The 24,099-nt window shown below is 40.4% G+C and overlaps 1 protein-coding gene across 1 annotated transcript in view; it reads left to right on the top strand.

Moving 5' to 3' along the window:
• Positions 1 to 24,099, top strand: part of RXFP2 (relaxin family peptide receptor 2) — a 198,058-nt gene that overhangs the window by 157,015 nt on the left and 16,944 nt on the right. The window contains exons 5-12 of the mRNA XM_070380214.1: positions 1,244 to 1,349; positions 2,158 to 2,229; positions 11,681 to 11,752; positions 12,580 to 12,651; positions 14,685 to 14,756; positions 15,840 to 15,911; positions 17,661 to 17,732; positions 19,283 to 19,354. Coding sequence (XP_070236315.1) covers positions 1,244 to 1,349; positions 2,158 to 2,229; positions 11,681 to 11,752; positions 12,580 to 12,651; positions 14,685 to 14,756; positions 15,840 to 15,911; positions 17,661 to 17,732; positions 19,283 to 19,354 — 610 coding nt within the window. The remainder of the gene's footprint in view (positions 1 to 1,243; positions 1,350 to 2,157; positions 2,230 to 11,680; positions 11,753 to 12,579; positions 12,652 to 14,684; positions 14,757 to 15,839; positions 15,912 to 17,660; positions 17,733 to 19,282; positions 19,355 to 24,099) is intronic.

The raw sequence follows: 24,099 nt of genomic DNA, 5'->3' as shown, positions 1-24,099 counted from the left end.
CATCAGCCTATGAGCAACACAGAATATTTTCTAAAAGTTTGTGCACTAGAACGTGTCTTTTGAATTAAGCAGGTACTCGATAAAAGTTTGTTGGGTATATTAAAAGTCAGTGAAATTGATTTTAAAAATAAAGTTTGAATAAAAGTGATCTAGAGGAAGCAGAGCAATCAGAAAGGACTTATAGTCAGAGTTAAATCAATAATAAATATAAAAAATTGAAAATAACTCACTTTTTTTAGCTCCGTCACAGCCAAGTACCATCATATGCCCCATAAATCTCATTCCCCAAGACTCTCTCTCCTCTCTCTTTTCTCTCTCTCTCACACACACACAAACACGCACACATGGTGATTGTTCTGTTGACTCACTTGGCCAGGTTTCTCCATAGATTTTTCACATGCTGTTATTTTAATAATTAACATAATTTAAAAAATAATTAACATAATTAGTAATTATATATAATAATGAATAGAATTACATGATGATGATTATATATTATTAATATATCATTAAAAATCTTAATAATTATAATATGCCATTATATTAATAACTTCCTCCTTTGGAGTCAATCCTAAATCATTTTTCTTCCCTCTGAATGCTTCAGATAGATGGAGCTTTGGTTTTCTCCGCTTTATAGCTTCTCTACCACTTTGACCTACCACTTTAACTTCATAGTAATGGAAAACTAAGAACCAGAATAATAGGGTATCTGAGTTGGTTGGTTTTAGTAAGACACAATGGTGGCTATGGCAGAATCTGCATCTAACTCATCACAGCTCTAAGAGAAGTTTGAAAGGAGGGAAATAGTTGAATTTAGCTTTAACCAACAGCATGTATTGAGCAGCCTTTCTGTGCCATTCAATTAAGTGAAATTGACTTAGTTATACCCATTAAATATTTAGTCAGTCACACTCACAGTTTTCATTGAGAAGAGCTTAATCTTGCTTCACTATATACTTTTTAAAACACTATTTAAACGTGTTTGTGATTTCTTTCTAATCTCTTGTTAAATGCCTCTAAAATGACCACTGGAAGCTAGAACTGAAATGAATACCACATGAGTCTATATTCAATTAGAAGAGATTTCTTGTTTGCTTTTATTTGGGGCCTGAATAAGTTCATTTAACAAAATGTGACTGTTATACATTCAATGGAAAAAGAACAATGTCAGTTACCAGAGATAAAGTCATAACTAAAGATAAGTATTTTTTCTTATTGAATCATTGCTCTTTTTGCCCCCTAGTTTTAGATCAGTACCCACAACGCTGTGTGTGCAAAGGAACTGAGTTGGAATGTGTAAATGCTGGTTTGAAGTCTGTGCCAATGGTTTCTAGCAATGTGACATTACTGTGAGTAGCATTCAAATCTTGATATTTGCTCCTGACCTCATATGAAAACCATACAGTCTAATCTTTGTTCTGTCTTATGCTACTTGTGTATTCGCAAAATAATAGAAAACCATCAGCCATCAGAGAATTCTGCATGCTTCCTCTCCTGGGAAAAAGTGTTTTAAACACTGTATGTTGGACTATCCGGGTTATCTTTAACTCACAAACTTCTGGAATTCTTATTTCCAATTACTTTCCAATTTATGTATTATTACTAATATGCCAGTACTATTCAAGTGAAAATAAAAATTGGGGGGAAAAGGAAGAGCACCTTACATGTTCTATCTTGTTTTAGATAGTAGTAATTTGTCCCAGACTTTAAAGGTGTAGAAGATGCATGAAGATAACTATGGAATAATCAATCATGGAGGTTTTTTTTTAACTCTGCATAGATATTTGGAGAGCCTCAGGAAGTTGTTTGCAAATATATCATAATTTGGGCACATGTGAATTGGTTAGGATTTTTGTTGTTTTTTGGATGTGCTTGCTGTGTTTTGTTAAATTGTCTACAGAAGAAAAAGTTAAATCACCATAGATGTTCCAGTCTATTATACTAGCTGGCTAATGTGGTCAAATATTTGCAGGCTGCTTTAATTTTGCTTTATGGACTTTTCATTCTCATGTGAAAGTTTTCATTTATTATGGGCATTTTCAAATGTGTGTGAAGTAAAATGGAGCATGATAAAATATTCTCAAGCATGTAACTTCTAGAAAAGAGATTGGTTAGTCATAAATTCCATAATAAAGTCTTCTTTACATGTTGTTTTAGGTCTCTTAAGAAAAACAATATTCACAGTCTTTCAGATAAAGTTTTCATCAAATACACAGAACTTAAAAAGATGTAAGTAGCTTTTAATAGTGTTTTTATGAGAAAATCTATGAGATGTTTTGTTTAAGATGTTTTTAATCTGAGAATAAAATGAAATATAAAGTTAATTACCTTTATCATTAAGGTTATTTTTCTAAATGTAATTAAGGTTAGACATTAAAGCATTGAAAAGTATGCTTTCTTTCCATTTCATAATTTAAACTAACAATTGATTTTATTTAACCTTTGTTTTAGAGAGTTAAATTGGAGTTGCGATTAAGCATCTCAGTTTACACAACTCCACACTCTTACTTCAGAGCATTTGGAAAATGACATTGTAGATTCAGAGATACTAGATGTGCTTTTTAACCTGGGAGAGTGGTGGCAGAGACAGGAACTATCACATCATTTAAAATGCATCATGATGGGGTCTAGACTATCTACCAGGATAAAAAAGAGCAAAAACATGATCTTGGTCAAATCAGTGAAATTAATATATTTGAGGAAGTGAGTGAAAGTCGCTCAGTCGTGTCCAACTCTTTGTGACCCCATGGACTATACAGTGCATGGAATTCTCCAGGCCAGAATACTGGAGAGGGTAGTCTTTCCCTTCTCCAGGGGATCTTCCCAACCCAGGGACTGAACTCAGGTCTCCTGCATTGCAGGCGGATTCTTTACCAGCTGAGCCACCAGGGGAGCCCATATTTGAGGAAAGAAAACAATAAATAGGAAACAGTCAAACACAGAAACAGAGAATCGAGATGCTTCCAGCATCATCAAAGAAAGAAAACCGGGACCTGAGAGATAAAGTCCCTAGACACAGTCTCCAGTGAAGGGCAAGGAGGGACGGTCAGCCTACACCAAAATGCCCATGAACTTTATTGTGATGCTGTCCATATCAGGATGGAAAATCTCTTTGCTTTGATTCCCTGCTCTTCAATCAACCTTATGATGATTACATTAACTTCCTAAATTATTTACACTCAAGTATTTGGGAAGTTACCTTGGATGGAGAATAAGACTGTTCCAATTAGTGGAATGGGATATATCTGATTTAAATAAAGGGATTAAATATTCAACCTCTTGAGAGTTCGGTTACTGAGTGTCAGTCCCTCTGAGCCTGAGTCACTCACTCGGATAATGGAGAGGTCAAATTTCTACAGTTGCGAAGATGATCGTCAGAATAGATTAGAAAATTAGCGAGACAATGTTGTAAGGTCATATCATCGTCTTACAGTTTTTGCCCTTTAACATTCAGAATAGAAGAGAAGGTTTCTAGAAATGTGATATATGTTAAATTCCAGGACTAAAAAGAATCTGACTTTTTTGCTGATACTGTACAAATGTACTTGGTTTGAAGTGGCATCAATAGTTCTATGTTCTCATGAGTCTTTAGGTATAGACTCACTCATACAAGAAAGGAAGTCCCTGAAGGAAGTCCATTAGTGAGAAGAACCTTGTGTGAGCATGAAGAATCATGCCTGGGTTTGATGGTAGCATTGGTGGTTCCCGTCTGCAGTGAGCTCCTTCTGTTCCATCATATACCATGTGGTCACGTTGTCATTGTTCCACTGGAGCAGCTGTGCATTGACTCTAGGGTTCCAGATTCCTCTAGAGAAGAAATCTTAACAACACTGCTTCTGGTCTTACTGGAAATGCAGCACTAGCAGAGAAGAAGGAAAAATATTCATGTTTTAGAGTAGCTGTTTAAATCTATTATCTAGAGTCATAGAAGTCTTATGAATTTCTAATTAAATCTTATCATCATTTATAAGGCAACTGAAGTTTGCAGCAATTAAATGACTTACCTAAGATCTACAGCTACTTAGCAGAAGAAACAGAATTACAGTCCGTATCTTCTTCTTTATTATTATTGTTATTTTTTACTTTACAATATTGTATTGGTTTTGCCATTCTGATGCCCAATGCAACGTTCATTTTACAACACAATAACCAGAAACCTGGAGGTGGAAAGAAATTGTTCTAGTACCTAATTGAATCTTCTACCGACACATACTCTTCTGTCCCACACCAAACTCCATTCTATACTTTTGGTCCCCAATTTAGGGGAAGCTGACCTCTGGTGAGGCTCACTAGAAGATCAAGCAAAGAGGTTTAAGATAGGACTTCTGAGGGCAAGTCTTTCCCTGAACCACTGATCCACGCTTTGTTCTGTGTCAATACTTCTTCCTCAGCAGCTGGTAGCCATAGAAGGGAAGAACATGGAAGCACTAATTTGCACATACAAGTCCCAATTTTTCCTGGTTAAAAAAAAGTTGAGATTTTTTTCCTGCCGGATGGCCCAGATGAGCTGTAAATTTCTCCAATTAAATGTTTAATTCGGCTTTTTCTGAGAAAACTTAGGTACCGCTGAGTACCTAAGTCATAACCTGAGTATCACCCAGTAGGAGTTCCCTAATGCAAGCTGCTTTTTGATGCTTTCTAGGTGAATTTGATTCTCCCAGAGAACCAGAGAGAAAAGAATTATTAGAGTCTTCTCATTAAACATTCACCAAGTGTCTTTTACGTGCAGGGTACAGCACAGGAGACAAAACACAATTCCTTACATTTAAATATCATTTTTTAAAGTTGACAAAAGACTTCCAGGATTTGGAATTCTCATTTGGACTTTGTCTCCGAAGTCTATGAGGTGAGATAAACAGCATTAGATCCCTTTCAGGAATGAAGACACCATCCTTGGAAAAGAAAGATTATTTCCCTGATGACTCAGATGGAAAAGAATCTGCCTGCAATGCAGGAGACCCGAGTTCAATCCCTGAGTCACAAAGATCCCCTGGAGAAGGGAATGGCTACCCACTCCAGTACTCTTGCCTGGGAAATCCCATGGACAGAGGAGCCTGGCGGGCTACAGTCCATGGGGTCGCGAAGAGTTGGACACGACTGAGTGACTACCACTTTCACTTTCTTTCAACCGGCTGACACGTATTAGAATTTGGCTTTAAAGCCAAACCCTTGACTATGGTCTCCTGGAAATCCACCCACATGGGCCAGTCTCAGTATATTGTTACCGTGGGTGAAAACGCCCAGAAACCGAACCTTGGTTGCACAATAACAGAAGTTCTTTGTAAGCATTATTCAAATATTCTAAAGCCATTCATAAGCTCAGCAACTCTTCTTTAAATCCTTTCCTCCCATCTATTTTTTTCTACTTCTCAGCTCCTCCTGCCACTCTTCCCCCAAACTCCCAGGAAAACCGCTACAGTTTCAAGCAGTCCCCTGTCCTGTTCAGTCCCTTTTTCTACCAGTCCTGCGTTTCAACAGTCCAAACAACCAATGAAACTAAACATAAACCATCCCCAGGAAAAGATGTCCAGGGAAGGAAGAAATCAGATGGACATGCCCAGAACTGTCGGCAGAGACAGCAGGAGGGGAAGTGGTAGCCTAACCCACATTTTAGTGCATTCTTTCAATGAATAGTTGTGGATACCCATCAGGAGTCAAGGATATAGTGGTAAACAACACATCTGAAAAGTTCTTCCCTCAAGGAACTCAACTTCCAATGGAGAAAGACAAAAGTGCAGTGTGTGTTAGATACACAGCGATTATGGGGGAAAAAATCAACCAAAAAAAAAGAATTAGGAGATGCTGAAGGAAAGGAATGCTATTAAATTGTCCTGCCATGTAACTATTGTTGTTGTTTGGTTGTTAAGTCATGTCTGACTCTTTACAACCCCATGGACTGCAGCACACCGGGCTTACCTGTCCCTCACTATCTCCCGGAGTTTGCTCAAGCTCATGTCCATTGATTCAGTGATGCCATCCAACATCTCATTCTCTGTCAACCCCTTCTCTGGCACTCGTTCTTTCCCAGCTTTAGGATCTTTTCCAATGAGTCACCTCTTCGCATCGAGTGGCCAAATACTGGAGCTTCAGATTCAGCATCATTCCTTCCAATGAACACTTGGAGTTGATTTCCTTTAGGATTGACTTGTTTGACTTCCTTGCTGTCCAAGGAACTCTCAAGAGTCTTATCCAGCACCACAATTCAAAGACATCAATTCCTCAGTGCTCAACCTTGTTTATGGTTCAACTCTCACATCTGTGCATGACTACTGGAAAAACTACAGCTTTGACTAGACAGACCTTTATCGGCAAAGTGATGTCTTTGCCTTTTAATATGCTGTCTAGGTTTGTCATAGCTTTTCTTCCAAAGAGCAAGCATCTTTTACTTTTGTGGCTGCTGTCACTGTCTGCAGTGATTCTGGATTCCAAGAAAATAAAATCTGTCACTGTTTGCACTTTCTTCCATCTATTTGCCATGAAGTGATGGAACTGGATGCCATGATCTTAGTTTTTTGAATGTTGAGTTTTAAGCCAGCTTTTTCACTCTCCTCTTGCATGCTCATTAAGAGGCTTTTTAGTTCCTCTTCACTTTCTGCCATTAGGGTGATATCATCTGCATATTTTATGTTGTTGTTGCTATTTCTCCCAGGAATATTGATACCACTTGTAATTCATCCAGCCCAGCATTTCGTATGATGTACTATGCAGAGAAGTTAACTCTACTACTGCCCAAAGTACCTGTAAATCTTTTTGTGATTCTGAGAGTTGCCCCATGAGACTGATCAGAACACATAGTCTCCTACCTAATTCCTCTGATATTCAAAGCTAGCCATTATCACCACGCCCCCCACCAAAGGTCTCTCCCCCAAGCAGCCTCGAATCCTTAACTTCTTCCCCTAAGGACCTGATTTCAAATCTGTTTGTCACTCTGTGTATGATCACTTACACATTCCTTACATATTGTGTCTAGAATAAATGTAACATTATCACCTGTATGACACCTACAAGGGCAGAACAGGGAAAGCTAGCAACCCTTCTTTTCTAAACTGCATATGCCCTAAGGTTACATTTGTTCTTTTTGTGGCTGCTTCATACTCTTTAACTCCTACTGTTTGTGTCCCTAAAATTCCTAATCCCATGCCACATGCGTTAACTGAACAAGTGACGGCTTCTCCATCCTGTACTTGTGCACTTAGCATCTGAGAGCTAGTTGTGGGGCTTCAAATTTATCCTGGTTCAGTTTCATCCTGTCAGATTCAACTCTTCTTACCAGACTGTGAAGATCTTTTTTGGCTCATCCCAACAGATTTACTACTCATCCCAGCATTCTGTCATCTGAAAATAAGATGAGCCATCTTCACCTAAGTCATGGAGTAGAATACCAGGCAGGATGCTGTGAGATCTTCTTTCCAGATCCCTTCATCATCATCATCACCATCCATCAGACAACGTGTCTTGTTCTTTGTCTATAAAACTGCTTGATCACTGCCTGGTAGACATATAAGCAAAGTCAACCACATTTTTATCTGATGAGTATTTCAAAGTAGAAAATCAAGTTGATCTGACATGTCCTGTTTCTTGGGAACTGCCCTGTTCCTGTTCTCTCTGAGGTGCTCACAAGCCCCCATCACAAGATCCTGTCCTGTGATCTTGCCTAGAATCAACCTCAAGCTCATCCAGCTATAGCTTGTGAAATCTACTTCCCTTTTTGAAAAATCAAAATGGCATTTGCCATCTTTAATTTTCAAGCTGCTCTCCTCTTTTTCCAGATTCCTGAGCCATTCATCATGACTGAGTATTCACATTTTCAGTGTTTTCTCAGTGTCTAGGAGAAATTGTCCAAACAAGCGGGTTTTAACTCATTTTGGTTAACGTATTCTATCTTCTTGGGCTTTCACTCCCACAACCCCATATGCTATTTATTCACTTCAGTTCTGAGATCATCTTTTTTGACCAAGAAGACAAGAACAATATAAGAGTTGAGAGTTTATATTTTCTTAGTATTTCACCATATTGTAAAACAGGTCCCATACCACAGGCTTGGGCTTCTCTGTAAACATTTTTTTTTGTTTCTAAAATATAACTAGAAATTCATCCCTATTTCTCATAGTAGTCTTCACTTTCTGAGTTTTGAACAAGGCTTAGGTCATTCTTTCCATTATGATTCCATTTTTATGAACCCCTAACATTCACCCTTGGATTTTGAAGGAGGCCCTCACTGACCAACACACCCTCCTCCTGAACTGAATGGTCCTTCTGGTTCCCTCACAGTACCATGTACCACCACTGCCACCACCCCTCATTGTCAACTGTGTTGAAACATACAGAAGGGTCGATGGGTATTTATTGAAGGGTGCTCATTGGAAGGGTTGATGTTGAAGCTGAAACTCCAATACTTTGGCCACCTGATGCGAAGAGCTGGGAAAGATTGAGGGCAGGAGGAGAAGGGGACGACAGGGGATGAGATGGTTGGATGGCATCACCGATGCGATGGACATGGGTTTAGGTAGACTCCGGGAGTTGGTGATGGACGGGGAGGCCTGGCATGCTGCGGTTTATGGTGTCGCAAAGAGTTGGACATGACTGAGTGACTGAACTAAACTGAACACAGAGGGCAAAACAGAAGGTAGGGAGCATCTTCAGCAAGGAGGACCCAAGAAACATGAACAGAAAAACTCGAAGGCTGTTAGGAAGAGAGTGACTGGGCAAGTTTGTCTAAAGGGGGAGTTACCATAGGAAATGGTGGAGTATATGCTGGAAAGGTCATTGAATCATGATGCTAGGGCCTTTGAATGCCAGGCTGAAGAACTGGGGCTTTATTCTGTTTGTCCCAGGGAAAGACCTTCATGGACACACATTTTCAGTTGTATTGAGCTAATAAATCTGGTATGCATTTTTAAGTTGTATTGGGATATATCCTAGGGAATTACCCAATTTAGTGTCAAGTGGGTCTCTGGTCTTGCATGCTCTAAATATTCACAGTGAAATTGAGGTCATTGAGGCATCCAGAAAAATAAATTTCTAAGTAAAAAAAAAACTAATTGCTAGATGAACAGATGTCACTCAACTTACTTGAATCCTTTTATTAGTGATCAGTTTATTCATTTTAATAATTTGTTAAACTTTCTAACTCTGGGTGATAAGAAGCAATTTAAGATGAACCTTCAGAGAAACAAAATACCATGTATGAGCTTGACCATAATACTTTATGACTGCTACCATGGAAACCAACAGCAATTCCTCTCACTGGGACATAAATTGGACTTCCTTCTTAAACTGGGCTCTTGTTTAGTGCAATCATTGGCAACACAATGTAACTCAAGGAGTCTGCCTGGCTCATAAATACAAAATGTGGCATTTAAAAAATAGCCTATAAACATGCATGTCATTAAAGCATTTATTTGCTTTAGTTTCAGGTACATAAATTCCTGGCGTTTCTGCTCGAAAAGTCCTGACAGCTGAAACAGCAGGAATTCATGAACCAGTAAGTTATTCTTAGAAAAGCCACTCAGTATAAAGTATATTAGACGGACTCATATCTCAGCTCTGAATAAAAAGAGGACATCACTTGCCAAATTGTCCCATTTCCAAATTTCCCCCTCACATTCACCAAGTTACTATTCTGTAGAAAAGAAAGCAGATACTGGAGGATCAAGCTAAAATTCAGCAGCCTAAGTCTGAAACAAGGGACCTGGGACTCTAGTTCTCCATGGGGTGCCAGCAAACTGACTAACTAGATTAGAGGCTGTTTATTATTTAAGAAATTGGGAATCTTAACTCATGTCAGTGAAGGCAGATAGACTGAACACATCAGGTGAGTCACGCAGATCAAAAGCACAAGGTCAGATTCACAATGTCTGACTGCCCCCACCTCTTCAAGATTAACAATGTGTAGGTAAAATGCACAGTACTGCACCTTTTGACTTAATGATCTTAAATGAAATGTTGCAGAAATAGCACTAGTTAGGTGGTAAATTTTATATTTAAGAGAAACTTCAAATGCACATACTACTGTATACTTTCTCCATTTTCATTTGCTATTGTAATATAATTCACCATATTAGCTTAATGACATCACTCCAGGGGCTCTGAAAATGCTAAAATAGATATTGATCTCTTCTGTTTTAGAACTCTAAAGCAAAAGCAGAATTTATGCTACAACGTGAAGCATCTCCTGATAGGCACGTTGCATCTGAGAGGGAGGAATGGAATGGCACAAGTGCTTACTGGGTTTCGAGTTCACTTTGTAGCATTGAAATTGATGCTTTGCATGCCGCTGCAGCTATAATGCTTGTGCTCTGTGACACCCACATTTTCCACATGGTGGTACACAGAGAAAATGACAATATTTGTTTGATTCTGGGGGTAAAAGATGGGTTGGGACCAGCCCGGCTGATCCAGAGGTACGAAGATCAGGAAACAACTGCTTAATTAAATGTTAATTAAGGATATAAAGAGTAATAGAATGAGGATAGCTCAGTGAGGAAATTCAGTGGAGAAAAGAGGCTGAAGAATTCAGCCAGAAGGTAAGAAGAAAGAAAAGACATGGTGAGACCAAGTTTGGTGAACAAGGCCCACACTTTATTTTTTTTCAAAGTAGTTTTATACCTTAAGTTATGCATAGAGGATAATGGGGAAGGGTAGAGTCTTGCAGCAAACCAGGCTTTCTTCCTGCAAACTTATCATATGCAAAAGCTTGGTGATTTGCATCATCTTCTGGCCGGAGGCCTGTTAACATTTAAGACCTTTTCTTCAGAAAACTTATTTTTCTCTAAAGGTGGTTGGTCAGGAGCCACCCTCCAAAAAACATTAGATAAAGTTGCATTCCTACAGAGCACAGGTTACAAACATTAAAGCTACTACTTACACCAATTATATTAATCAATACACTGCCAGGGACACAGCAGGTAAGGGATATGGAAACTTAGCAGCAAACAATGGCCCAACAAGTGAAAAACCATTCAATCAATCTTTTACGGAAAGTGCTGCACTCAATATGCAATATGCCGGCTCCCGGCAACTTAGAAACTAAAACAAGCAACAAGCTTATGAAAGTGCTATTATCAAATCCATGCGCTCTTGCTAGATTGAGATTAAGTAGATCATGACCCTGTGAGCTAACCTTGGTGCGCTGGTCCCAGTTCAGCCACTTGTGACCTTGAGCACCTCTCTAATTTGCTGTGTGCTTCTCACTCTGCATCTTGAAACAGATCAAAGTAAGACTTGCCCTAACCTTTTTTCATGTGAGTAGAATGAAAAGAAATGAGGAGTTGAAGGTGAAACTCTGGTACTGAAAGAGTGAGGAAGCTCAGCAGTGAGAACCTGGCTAATTCACTTGATGGGCAACTCCTGCAAGTCAGAGAAGGAAGGTCACCAGGGTGCCAGCTCGCAGAAACAAGACTGGCTCCTTGCTCACACACAATGCAAGGACTTTGGTGGGTTCAAGTCAGAGATGCCGGCATCTCACTGCACGGGTGCTCTCAGAACATCAGGCACTGGCTAGATCCACAGCCTTCTCTCACGGGCGGTGCTCCTACCTCCCAACGTGAGACTAGGACTTAGGACTTTATGAGCTGGTTTCACAAGTCATCTTTATGTGAACAAAGTGGACAGCACATTCAACAACCTAACAAAGTATGAGTACCCTAATCACATGACTCTCCTATCTCATTCCTACCAGATTCCTCCAGAGGAACTGTATTACATATATATCCAGGAAAGCATTCTTTGGATTACATAACCTGCAAATACTGTGAGTAACTTTTTTCATAATTATATCTTGAGTACAACTTTAAGTAAAGATTAAAAGGGTAGAATGATATTTTGTTAAAGGCTCGGCTGTGGATGTAAAGAGGGAGCAATAGGTTTTCAGAAAGTACCTAGAATAGTTGTTACACTGAAAGAATTACGGAAAAAAAAAAGAAAAATCCTAGTTTTACCAGAAGATAGATATGAAGGCTCTCTTTAATCTTGTCTCCTCAAGTTTGGGTCATTTCTACAATATTTTATCATATTTTTTCTAACCCTTGCTAACTTTACCTTTATGGGGCTTCCCTGGTGGCTCAGTAATAAAGAATCCTGCTGCAATGCAGGAGATGCAGTTTCGATCCCTGGATTGGGAAGATCCCCTGGAGGAGGAAAAGGCAACCCAGTCCAGTATTCTTGCCTGTGAAATCCCATGGACAGAGGAGTATGGTGGGCTACAGTCCATGGGAGTCACAAAGAGTCAGACAAAACTTAGTACATACTTTCTTAAAACAATAGTCTACAAAGGAGGTGAGCTAAAGCAAAAATCACCTCACACGTTTATCCTACTCTTCCACGCTAAGGTCATATGATACCCCAGTGGATTATTTTCAGCCACTTTCCCGGTGCTGGCCCTGGTGCTTGTCACACTGGGCTTGGGATCATCTGTATCTCCTGGTTGTCCTTGGTTTTCTCTCCTTGCCCATCCAGTTGAGTGCTGTCAGAGACAGATGTCCATACTTCATAATCGTTAACAGAGGCTCGTATTCTAATTATATGTAACTAAAGTGGAGTATTAAGTTTGCCTCATTGACTCACCCATTCTATTTGCAGATATCTCAACCACAACTGCATTACAACTCTCAGACCTGGAGTCTTCAAAGACTTACATCAGCTGACTTGGCTGTAAGTATTCTAGCTTTTCCTTCTCTGGGATCACAGTCCTAATGATACTCATCAAGGCTCATAGTTTCCATCTATTTATGTATCTTGCTTATCATACCAGTTTTTCTGCTTATCACATAATCTGGAGCACGTTGCTCTGGCAATTCAGATCATGGCATGCCAGATGATAGCTGTGTGAAGAGACATCAATGCTGTGCTTTCTCAGGTGGGCTTCTGCGCCCAGCAGTAGGCTTGCTAAGTCATCCATCCATCCAGTGTTTACCTGTAACAGGAGTCTCAGCCCAGCTCTCTGTTGGCCTTCTGGCCCAGATAATTCTTTGGCTGGGCTGGGAGGGTGGGGTGGGGGTGGGGCGGAGTGGAGGAGGGGTGGAGGGATGGGGCTAGTCCTGTGTGTTTTTGGATGGTTAGCACCCTCTGTGGTCTCTACCCCACAAGATGTCAATAGTACTGGCTCCCAGAGTCATGCCAATCAAAAATGTTTCCAGACCATCCCAAATGTCCCTTGGGAGAAAGAGTGCCCTCTGTTGAAAACCACTGACCTAGAAAGTAAGCAAGTTGAGGACTTTTTTGATTTCTAGAGAATGTATAGAAACAACTGAAAACACGAGAGCTTGTAGTGTTTCATCACTTACCTGGCTGAGCCACCAGCTCCATCCCAGGGAGTCTTTTATCAGAGGTCCACGTTTTCATCAGGGGAGATGAACAAGGGCAGTTAGAAGGCTGTGTCAGTTTTCCCATTTCTCGAGGTCAGCCTGGTCCAGAGGAAAAGCCAGGACTTCAGTTTCATCCAGATCCTTGTGTATGCCATAGCCCTGTGCTTTATGTTCCAGGCAATTTTCTTAATCTCCTAGGCCTCTTTTTCCTCATCTGTATTTTTTTTCCTAATGCCATTTTTGTAATTAAACTTTTTATTTTGTATTAGAATATAGCCAATTAACAATGTTGTGATGGTTTCAGGTGAACAGAGAAGGGACTCAGTCATACACATACAGGTATCCGTTCTCCTCCAAACTCCCCTCCCATCCCAGGCTGACTCATAACATTGAACAGAGTTCCCTGTGCTCTACAGTAGGTCCTTGTTGGTCATCCACTGTATTTTAATACAGTGACTGTATTGACTATAGCCCCCCAGGCTCCTCTGTCCATGGGATTCTCCAGGCAAGAATACTGGAGTGAGTTGCCATGCCCTCTTCCAGGGGATCTTCCCAACCCAGGGAACTTGCATCTCCTGCATTGCAGCAGGATTCTTTACCACTGAGCCACCAGGGAAGCCCCTTAAATATAGCAGTGTAAACTATAATTATAATTCCTTTTTTTCTAAGAGGGATGTTGTGAGAATTATGTATGTAAAGTGCCATATGCAAAATGCTTGTCATATAGTAGGTGTTCAGTGAGCTTCCTTCTCAGAATCCTACCCTCAGATTCCTCTGAGGGTAAGGGGAAATGGTAGCTGGCTTTGAAGGCAACAAGAGAAAAGAAGTCATATTTCCCCTTACAGGATTTTTTCCTAAGAAAATACCATATAGAGTTTAAAACAGTGATTTGAATTTGTAAATCTTTTCACTCTTTCACCCTCAAAGCTCCCAATAAGTTTGTTTGCATTCATTTAAGTTCCATGAGTCTAAGGAATCACTTCCTAAGAATTCTTTTTCATTCATTCTTCATTCAGTCAATCAGTAGGTCAAAGCATTTATGGAGCCCATAAATCAGCCAATAAATAAGAACAGCTTGTCCGGACCCATGTATCTAGAGGCGGAGGGTCTTAAGTCCAAAGGGAGGTGGATGAAGGGAATGAAGACCACCAGGATGGACTTGATAAGTGCTGGGGGAAGTGGGGGCTTGGAGGAAAGTGTTTCTCCAACCACAGTGGGGAGGAAAAGCTCTCTGGGAAGAGACATGAGCCAAGTGTGGACAGACAGGAAGGAGGAGAGCAGGTGTTGGGGGAGGCAGGATTGACATGACCTTTTATTTCTTCCTGGCTGTATTTCACAAACATCTCTAACATTGGAAATGTTTGTGATGTGTTTTGTCAGAATTCTAGATGACAATCCCATAAGCAGAATTTCACAGCGGTTGTTTACTGGATTAAATTCCTTGTTTTTCTTGTAAGTATTCATCTACCTTTCAATTCATCTGTCTATGAATTGCAATGACATCTAAAACTAGCTTACGAAAAAGAGCTTTAAGAAAATCAAGTCTCTAAGATTTCTATTTGTCAAAACATTTCCTGTATTTCAAGCCACAATTACTGTTGCTACTTCCTAGCCATGGCTCATGGCATATTTTAAGCCTACTAGTTCATTTCCTTTTAATCTCCTTTCATTCCTTTTAGTTTTAAGGCATGTTTTTATTTGCCATGGTTGACCAAAGATAGTATTCATTTTTATCTTCTTACTACATTTAAATCTGTCAGAATCTCCCCAGAGTTCAGCTCCAGCTACATTTTTTAACAAAGAAAAATGTGTTTTTTGCCCAGCAAGAGCCACTGAAAATTCCAAAATCTTTGTCTTACCAACTAAACTTTTCTCATCATTACATTTTCCGTGTTTATTAATAGACTGGATGGTTTGTCAGCAAGGGATTATTATGCTCCTTTACAACTGATCATATAGCATCGTTAATATTCCATTTGTGAAAAGCAATATCATAAATTTCCATTTGTGAAGTGGGATATCACAATATCATAAATTAATCATGCAACTTAATGTTCTCATGAGTTGTCTTCTTCCCCAAATGTCCCCCCTCCCCACTGTCATCACTTCTTAGATTTAATGCAGTTTCCAATGTGACCTTTTAATGCCATAAATGATTAGCATTTCTCTTAAAGTGAAACTTTGGATGTATAATGCTGGAAATGATCGTAACTTTGAAGTTTACAAGGAAAATTACCATGAACTTCAAAACTATTACCCAATATACTTTTGTTTCATCTCATAAAGTCATACTGTTTCAAATTTATTCCTAGGTTATGTATCACACTTATACATTCATAGTTTCTCTGACATCTGCTCCCTTATCCATGCCTCATGTGTATCTAGAGACCATTTTGAAGGGGTAGTTATGTTTATGGTTTTCATCCTAATATATTGATTTTAACATGCAAGTTTCCCAGTTGTGGAAATAGTGAAAACACCGTCCCTAAAGTGGCATGTCATTTTGTCTCTAATCAACCTCTTCCGCGTGTAAAGGTCCATGGTGAACAACCACTTACAAGTCCTTCCGAAGCAGATGTGCGCCCAAATGCCTCAGCTCAACTGGATGTGAGTATAAGCTTAGTGGCTGATTTATTAATCGACCAGATTCAGAAAGCTAGCCCTGCAGTTAATTCACAATTACACAGAAAGCTCATCTGTGCTTTTCTTTCTAAAACCAAAATCTGATCATATCCCTTCCAGGCTTAAATCCATTTTATATATAATTTTATTTATTTGGTTGTGCTGGATCTTTGACATTGCACTTGGACTTTCTCTAGTTGCAGCACACAGGGGGCCCCTCTCATGGCAGTGGCCTCTCTCATGTGGAGCACGGGCTCCAGAGGATAGGCTCGCTGGTTGTGGTGCACGGGCTTAGTTGCTACACAGCATGTGGAATCTTCTTGGATCAGGGATTGAACCCATGTCTCCTTCATTGGCTGGAGGAATCTTATCCACTGCACCACCAGGGAAGTCATATTTGGACTTTCAAGGGACCACAGTGTTTATTTGTAATTGCTGTATTTTAAGAGCGAAAAAAAAAGTTGAGTTCCCGCAAGTCCTCCAAGATGGTTTAAAATAGGAATTTATATTAAGGGTAAGTTAATTAACGATAATGTAGACATTTGAAACATTAAACATCAGATGTTCTAAGATGCAAACAGTAAAATAGGATTTTAAAGGCAATACAAAGGAATTGGTAATTTTAGTGTGAGTGTGAGGAAGGTTCAGAGGCAGTAATATAGCTACTGTCTGGACCTGGAAGACTGTAGGACGCCGATCATAAAAAGAATTAGGAGACTTGGCAGAACAGCCGACCCTCTCATTCCTCAGCGCTGCTGGGAGCGGTCATGTCAGGGTGTTCCTGAGGTTGTTCCCTGACGACGTGGGTGCTGCTGTCATAAGGCTCACCTGCGTAATCTCTACCCCAGGGCTACTCCAGCATCAGCAGGCATCACAAATAGCTTAGGGACTTCAGATAGACGGCTGGACCTCAGTCCTAGGGTTTCTGATTTAGTGGGTCTGGGAGAGCCTGGGAATCTGAACATTTAACAAGCTCCCATGTGATGCGGAGGCTTGGTCCTGGGCACCCTTGGAGCAGCTCTGCTTTCAGCATCAGCACCACAGAGGGAGGTAGAAAGAACGGACATTTTCTGTTACATGGCTTGGAGTCTGCATCCTGACTCTGGCATCCAGTATTTGGAAGGCAAACTAGACTGAGTTTCTCCTTCAGCAAAACAGAGACACAGATATCCACCTGATGCTGGGAGGACATGAGAATTTAACCATCTGTGATGCCATGGCTAAGTGTCTAGGAATCCGATTCAGGCAGATCTGAGTTAGAGGGTCAGTTCTACCACTCAGTAGCTGTGCGACCACAAGAAAAGTGAATTTCCAAAGTCCTCAGATTCCTCAAATTATTACCTCAAATGGGAGGTAAGAATGCCAGCTTCTCAGGAGGGTGTGTTATGCATGCGGAACAGCCCCTGACACTGTGAAAACCCAATAAATGGAGTTGCTGCTATTATGGTGGCAGCATTATGAGAATTAATAGCATGAGGTCCAGCATAGAGAAACATTCACTAAATAGTGGGCTGCCCTTTTGCTCAGTTCTTTTTTTAAAGTTCTAAAATTAATTGGAAGGGGAAAAGAAGCAGAATGTTAATTATACTGTTCATGCAATAATTAGGAGGAAAGCCTAAAAAATTGGAATGAAGTAAAAATAAAGTTTGAAACTGTTACATCACTGACAAATGGCTTTAAACATATGATTTGTGCAGAAACATTAAAAAAAAATTTTCCCTCCATGCCTTTTAGGGATTTGGAAGGCAATGGGATAAAATTCCTCACGAATTCCACCTTTCTGTCGTGCAGTTCCCTCACAGTGCTGTAAGTATACAACGGTGAATGAGGGGAAGTCTAGAAGCTTTGGAAATCAAAGACAACATTGACAAGGAATTTCAAAGTATGTTTTGTTTACAGCCTTGGTCTGAAACTACAGTACTGGAAAATGCACACATGGATGGTGGGGCCAAGCCTTATGATTAGCTGCCAACCATTTAAGCTTCCTTCTTTCTGAGGGCAATCATTATTTCTGTGCACTGCCCACCCCCCGCCCCACCCCAGCTGACCTGGTACCATGGTCCCGAAGGAAATGAGATAATGTGTGTGAAAGTGGTTAGTGTTGCTGCCAGTGACACATCACTTAATATTTCTCTCTTTAAAGAAAAAAAAGTTTATTCTAAAGAGAAGAATTTCGAACATATTCTGATTGGGCAAAGATTCTGATTGCTGTTTTGTGTTTTTTATGAGGGCAGGAAGGCAGATGGATCAGTTAATTGGCACATTTGCATGGTAAGCTTAAAAACCCAAAAATGTGCTTTTGCTTTCATCACAGTTCTCCATATATAGTTAGTGCTCAGTAATGTTTGTTGCTTGGATGGGTAGTTGGAAAAGAAAAATCATTGTATATCCGTTTGTGGTGGTCCAACCACTTTTCACCAACAGAAAGAGACAAAGCTATTGCCAGGTTACAAATTAATCAATCAGATTGAAGATTAGCATACTCAGTAAGGAAAGAGGGTGTCCCACATAGGAGATGGGTAATGAGAGAGAGCGCTGGGAAACTAAATGAATGACACCCACGCCTTCTATTTCATAGCTCCATGTAGCTTTTGAGTCACCTTCATACTCATTCGGTGACTTCCCTGGTGGCTCAGATGGTAAAGCGTCTGCCTACAATGGGGAAGACCCAGGTTTGATCCCTGGGTTGGGAAGATCCTCTGGAGAAGGAAATGGCAACCCACTCCAGTACTCTTGCCACGGACAGAGAATGTGGTAAGCTACAGTCCATGGGGTCGCAAAGAGTCGGACACAACTGAGAGACTTCATTTTCACATTCATTATCTCATTTGTTAACACCTCTGTAAGGCAGTCAGTCGCCAGCCCCCTCTTTTTTGCCATTTGTCCTGGAAGATTCCATTTCAAACAGAGGAAATGTAAAACCAGTGTTCCCCCACCCCCAATTTAAAATCCGTTTGTGGCCCAAATGGGGTTGGTTCACGCTTTGCTCTTTCTGAGCCTTCTTCTTGTAAGGAAGGTGCCTTGCTCAAAGATCCTCTTGAAGCCTTCTCTGAGAATCATTAACAGGGCCCAAATTTGACATTCTGTGTGTGTATGTTGGGAAAAGAAAAGCTTTCTAAAATAATCAGAATCCAAACAAAGTACAGCTCTGTAGCCCACGCTTGGCGCCTCAAGTTCCGTGTGGCAGCATGTCCTGGAGACACTGTCAGTGAGAAACCGCCGCCTGTGTCCCACTCCAGAACGTGCCTCACCTCGAGGTTTATTAAATTACAGCCAGATCAATGGCATTTCCCAATGAGAACTGATTACTACAGCAGACTCAGACCAACAGTGCTGACTCTCACCATGTCTTACAGGTTTCTGCCTAGAAATCAAATTGGTTTTGTTCCAGAGAAGACATTTTCTTCATTAAAAAATTTAGGAGAACTGTAAGTAGCATTGTCTACTAGGAAAAATATGATTGCTTCTTCAAGATTACAAATTGAAATGACTAGTGAGACTGCTTTTTCACTAGTAGCAATCAAAATCCTGTAGACTGATATTCAAAATCAATTAAGAAAACCAGCACTATCCTGAAAACAAATTAAAATCAGACAGTGGGCTTGATATGGATTTAGCCTACTCTGATTTCCCTGCCTGTTTTCTTTGGGTGATTTCATATATGTGTGTGTTTGGGAGTAAATAAGTTTTCCATGGCCCCTTAAACTCACAGATTGTATCGCTGACAGCTGGAGTACAATTAATTCTCTGTTGAAGTTTGTTGAATGAATAATGGACTGAATGAAATAATATTAATTAGCTATAACTAAGCAAAGGAATGAACATGCTTATTATCCCTTAAGAATTGATGACTTCTAGAACAAATGAAGCAAACAGAAATGTCTAGAAAGAGGATTAGGCTCACTGAAAAATATTCAGAGAGCTCTTGTACATTTTTCCATTCAAATATATATTTTGTAGATCTAAGCCTTTTGAAAATCATCTGTCTTGCTATTAATTCATTGCTGCCCACAAAGTAGGGCATCACTGGAGTTTAAAATTGTCTGTGACATTACAAATAGGGTAGAGATCTCCTCCTCCTGATCTGAAGTCTAAAAAATGGAAATCCATTTCTTAATCATCTTCTCCCCCATTCTTTATACTGTGTTTTGAAATCCAGAAAGGATGAGAAAAATAGTTCAGTCAGAGTAATTTGAAAAACACTTATGAATAAGATAATTTAATCTAATAATGAGCATCATAAACCAAACCCACACATATTTATTAAGTGCCTACAAAGTACAAAGCACTGTATTAGAACTAAAATGCTACCATTTTATGGCAAAAAATAAAAGACTGGTCACTCCTTTCTCACAGAGGAATTCCTAATCAGACCTTGGAGGATGGATGTGGATTTGGGTTATAGGAGTGAGATGGAGGAGTAGCCCAGGACAAACAAAAATGTGTTTTTATACAAACTTAAGAAAACAGTGGTATGAAGTCCACATTTGGAAGATTTTCCTAATCCTCCTCTTATCCTACACTTAAGCAAAGCGCTCCCTCAAAAAAAGAGCCTAATTAAGAGATGCTAGTTTTCCTTTTTTTAGCACCACCAATAATTCATTCCAATCCAGACAGCATCAGCATGATGGAAGAAATTCAGAACTGAATAGAATGAACTTGAACAGGGCATTTATATTTCTTAAGCTGACAAAAATGTCAGATAATTTTACTGTGCCTCCATGACCATAAACCCCTCCTGGAGAGGAATAAGTCCACGTAGGTGAGATCACTCAGATCCTTTTCACGCAGAAGACCACTCTATCTCTCAAGGTAGCACTTTGCAGGATGTTCTCTAGGTGTATGAGGTCGTCGTCCTCTTGCTCTGTTGTCAGGCTCCCTCTGATCTGTGCACACCTGAGGCTTTCCTCTGAGCCGCGGCCCACATGCGCTCCTTGCACCTGGAGCACCAGACCAGAACACCAGCTGGCAGCCTGTCTACACTTGGATGTCATGACAGCACCGCAAAAGCCATCTTTTGAAGTTAATTTACAGATGACCCTTACCACACAGCTTGCTTCTCCCCCTCGACTCTCCCGTCTTAGTCAAATGATCATTCTTCCTGGCAGCCTGGCTGGAAGAGTGCTCCCTTCCTTCTACCTCTCTTGACATTTGATATCTCTTGATATCCCATCAACCTGTAAGTCCTGCCAGTGCCTCCTTAAACCCTCAGCAGCTCTCACCTGGTCCAGGGCCAGAGGTCCCCCTCCTCTCAATCTCTGCCTTTTCATTTTATCTTTCATTCTTCTAACAGAATTACCATACCATAACCCAGAGCATATTTTGCCACTGTCCTGTTTAACATTGACCCTGCTTGTTGCCTGCGATAAGGCAAAGTTTTTACTGAGGTTCTCAAACATTAATGTTCAGAGAAATCACAGGGAATTCTGGCTTTAAATGCATATTACCAGATCCCTTCCAGAGATTCAGGTGTGATGGTTATGGAATGGCCCCAGCAAGGTGCTCTTCTTACAAGCATCCTTGATTCAGATGCCTAAATTGTACTCTGAGAAATGCTGCGTTGGGAAGTATTCTCAGCCTTCCCATTTTGACTCCACTCTCTTTTCTGGGCTCACCTCCTCTATGTCTTGCCATCCTTTCATCCACACTAGACCACTTACTGACTCCTGACGGTGTCACCGACTTTTAGCCTCTGTCCTCTGGTCCCACTTCATCCTCACCTGAATACCTGCTCTCCTTTGACTCCACCTATACAAATCATCAGTTCAGTTGCTCAGTTGTATCTGACTCTTTGTAACGCCATGGACTGCAGCACACCAGGCTTCCCTGTCCATCACTAACTCCTGGAGCTTACTCAAACTCATGTTCACAGAGTCGGTGATGCCATCCAACCATCTCATCCTCTATAGTCCCCTTCTCCTCCCGCCGTCAATCTTTCCTAGCATCAGGGTCTTTTCCAGTGACTCAGTTCTTCGCATCAGGTGGCCAAGGCCAAAGTATTGGACTTTCAGCTTTCAGCATCAGTCCTTCCAATAAATATTCAGGACTGATTTCCTTTAGGATGGACTGGTTGGATCTCCTTGCAGTCCAAGGGATTCTCAAGAGTCTTCTCCAACACCACAGTTCCAAAGCATCAAACCTTCAGTGCTCAACTTTCTTTATAGTCCAACTCTTACATCCATACGTGACTACTGGAAAAACCATAGCTTTGACTAGATGGACCTTTGTTGGCAAAGTAATGTCTCTGCTTTTTAATATGCTGTCTAGGTTGGTCATAGCTTTTCTTCCAAGGAGCAAGCGTCTTTTAATTTCATGGCTGCAGTCACCATCTGCAGTGATTTTAGAGCCAAAAAAATAAAAGTCTGCCACTGTTTCCACTGTTTCCCCATCTTTTTGCCATGAAGTGATAGGACCGGATGCCATGATCTTAGTTTTCTGAATGTTGAGTTTTAAGCCAACTTTTTCACTCTCCTCTTTTACTTTCATCAAGAGGCTCTTTAATTCTTCTTTGTTTTCTGCCTTGAGGATGGTGATATCTGCATATCTGAGGTTATTGATATTTCTCCCAGCAATCTTTATTCCACCTTGTGCTTCATCCAGCCCAGAGTTTCTCATCATGTACTCTGCATAGAAGTTAAATAAGCAGGGTGACAATATACAGCCTTGATGTACTCCTTTTCCTATTTGGAACCAGTCTGTTGTTCCATGTCTAGTTCTAACTGTTGCTTCCTGACCTGCATACAGATTTCTCAGGAGGCAGGTCAGGTGGTCTGGTATTCCTATCTCTTTCAGAATTTTCCACAGTTTGTTGTGATCCACACAGTCAAAGGCTTTGGTATAGTCAATATAGCAGAAGTAGATGTTTTTCTGGAACTCTCTCACTTTTTCGATGATCCAGTGGATGTTGGCAATTTGATCTCTGGTTCCTCTGCCTTTTCTAAATCCAGGTTGAACATCTGGAAGTTCACAGTTCACATACTCTTGAAGCTTGACTTGGAGAATTTTGAGCACTACTTTGCTAGCGTGTGAGATGGGTGCAATTGTGTGGTAGTTTGAACATTCTTTGTCATTGCCTTTCTTTGGGATTGGAATGAAAACTGACCTTTTCCAGTCCTGTGGCCACTGCTGAGTTTTCCAAATTTGCTGACATATTGAGTGCAGCACTTTCACAACCTCATCTTTTAGGAGTTGAAATAGCTCAACAGGAATTCCATCACCTCCACTAGCTTTGTTCATAGTGATGCTTCCTAAGGTCCACTTGACTTTGCATTCCAAGATGTCTGACTCTAGGTGAATGATCATACTATCGTGGTTATCTGGGTCATGAAGATCTTTTTTGTACAGTTCTTCTGTATATTCTTGCCACCTCTTCTTAATGTCTTCTGCTTCTGTTAGGTCCATACCATTTCTGTCCTTTATCGAGCCCATCTTTGCATGAAATGTTCCCTTGGTATCTCTAATTTTCTTGAAGAGATCTCTAGTCTTTCCCATTCTATTGTTTTCCTCTATTTATTTGCACTGGTCACTGAGGAAGGCTTTCTAATCTCTCCTTGCTATTCTTTGGAAGTCTGCATTCAAATGGGTGTATCTTTCCTTTTCTCCTTTGCCTTCTGTGTCTTTTCTTTTCTCAGCTATTTGTAAGGCCTCCTTAGACAACCATTTTGCCTTTTGCATTTCTTTTTCTTGGGGACAGTCTTGATCCCTGCCTCCTGTACAATATCATGAACCTCTGTCCATAGCTCTTCAGGCACTCTGTCTATCAGATCTAATCCTTTGAATCTATTTGTCACTTCCACTATATAATCATAAGGGATTTGATTTAGGTCATACCTGAATGGTCTAGTGGTTTTCCCTACTTTCTTCTATCTAAATCTGAATTTGGCAATAAAGAGTTCATGATCTGAGCCACTGTCTGCTCCCAGTCTTGTTTTTGCTGACTGTATAGAGCTTCTCCATCTTTGGCTGCAAAGAATAGAATCAATCTGATTTCAGTGTCCACCATCTGGTGATGTCCATATGTAGAGTCTTCTGTTGTGTTCTTGGAAGAGGGTGTTTGCTATGACCAGTGAGTTCTCTTGGCAAAATTCTGTTAGCCTTTGACCTGCTTCATTTTGTACCCCAAGGCCAAATTTGCCTGTTACACCTGGTATCTCTTGACTTCCTACTTTTGCAT

This window comes from Bos mutus, chromosome 12, assembly GCF_027580195.1.
Source record: "Bos mutus isolate GX-2022 chromosome 12, NWIPB_WYAK_1.1, whole genome shotgun sequence".
Taxonomy (NCBI): Eukaryota; Metazoa; Chordata; class Mammalia; order Artiodactyla; family Bovidae; genus Bos; species Bos mutus.
Note: the sequence above shows the minus strand (reverse complement) of the source record. Positions and strands in the feature narration are given on the sequence as shown.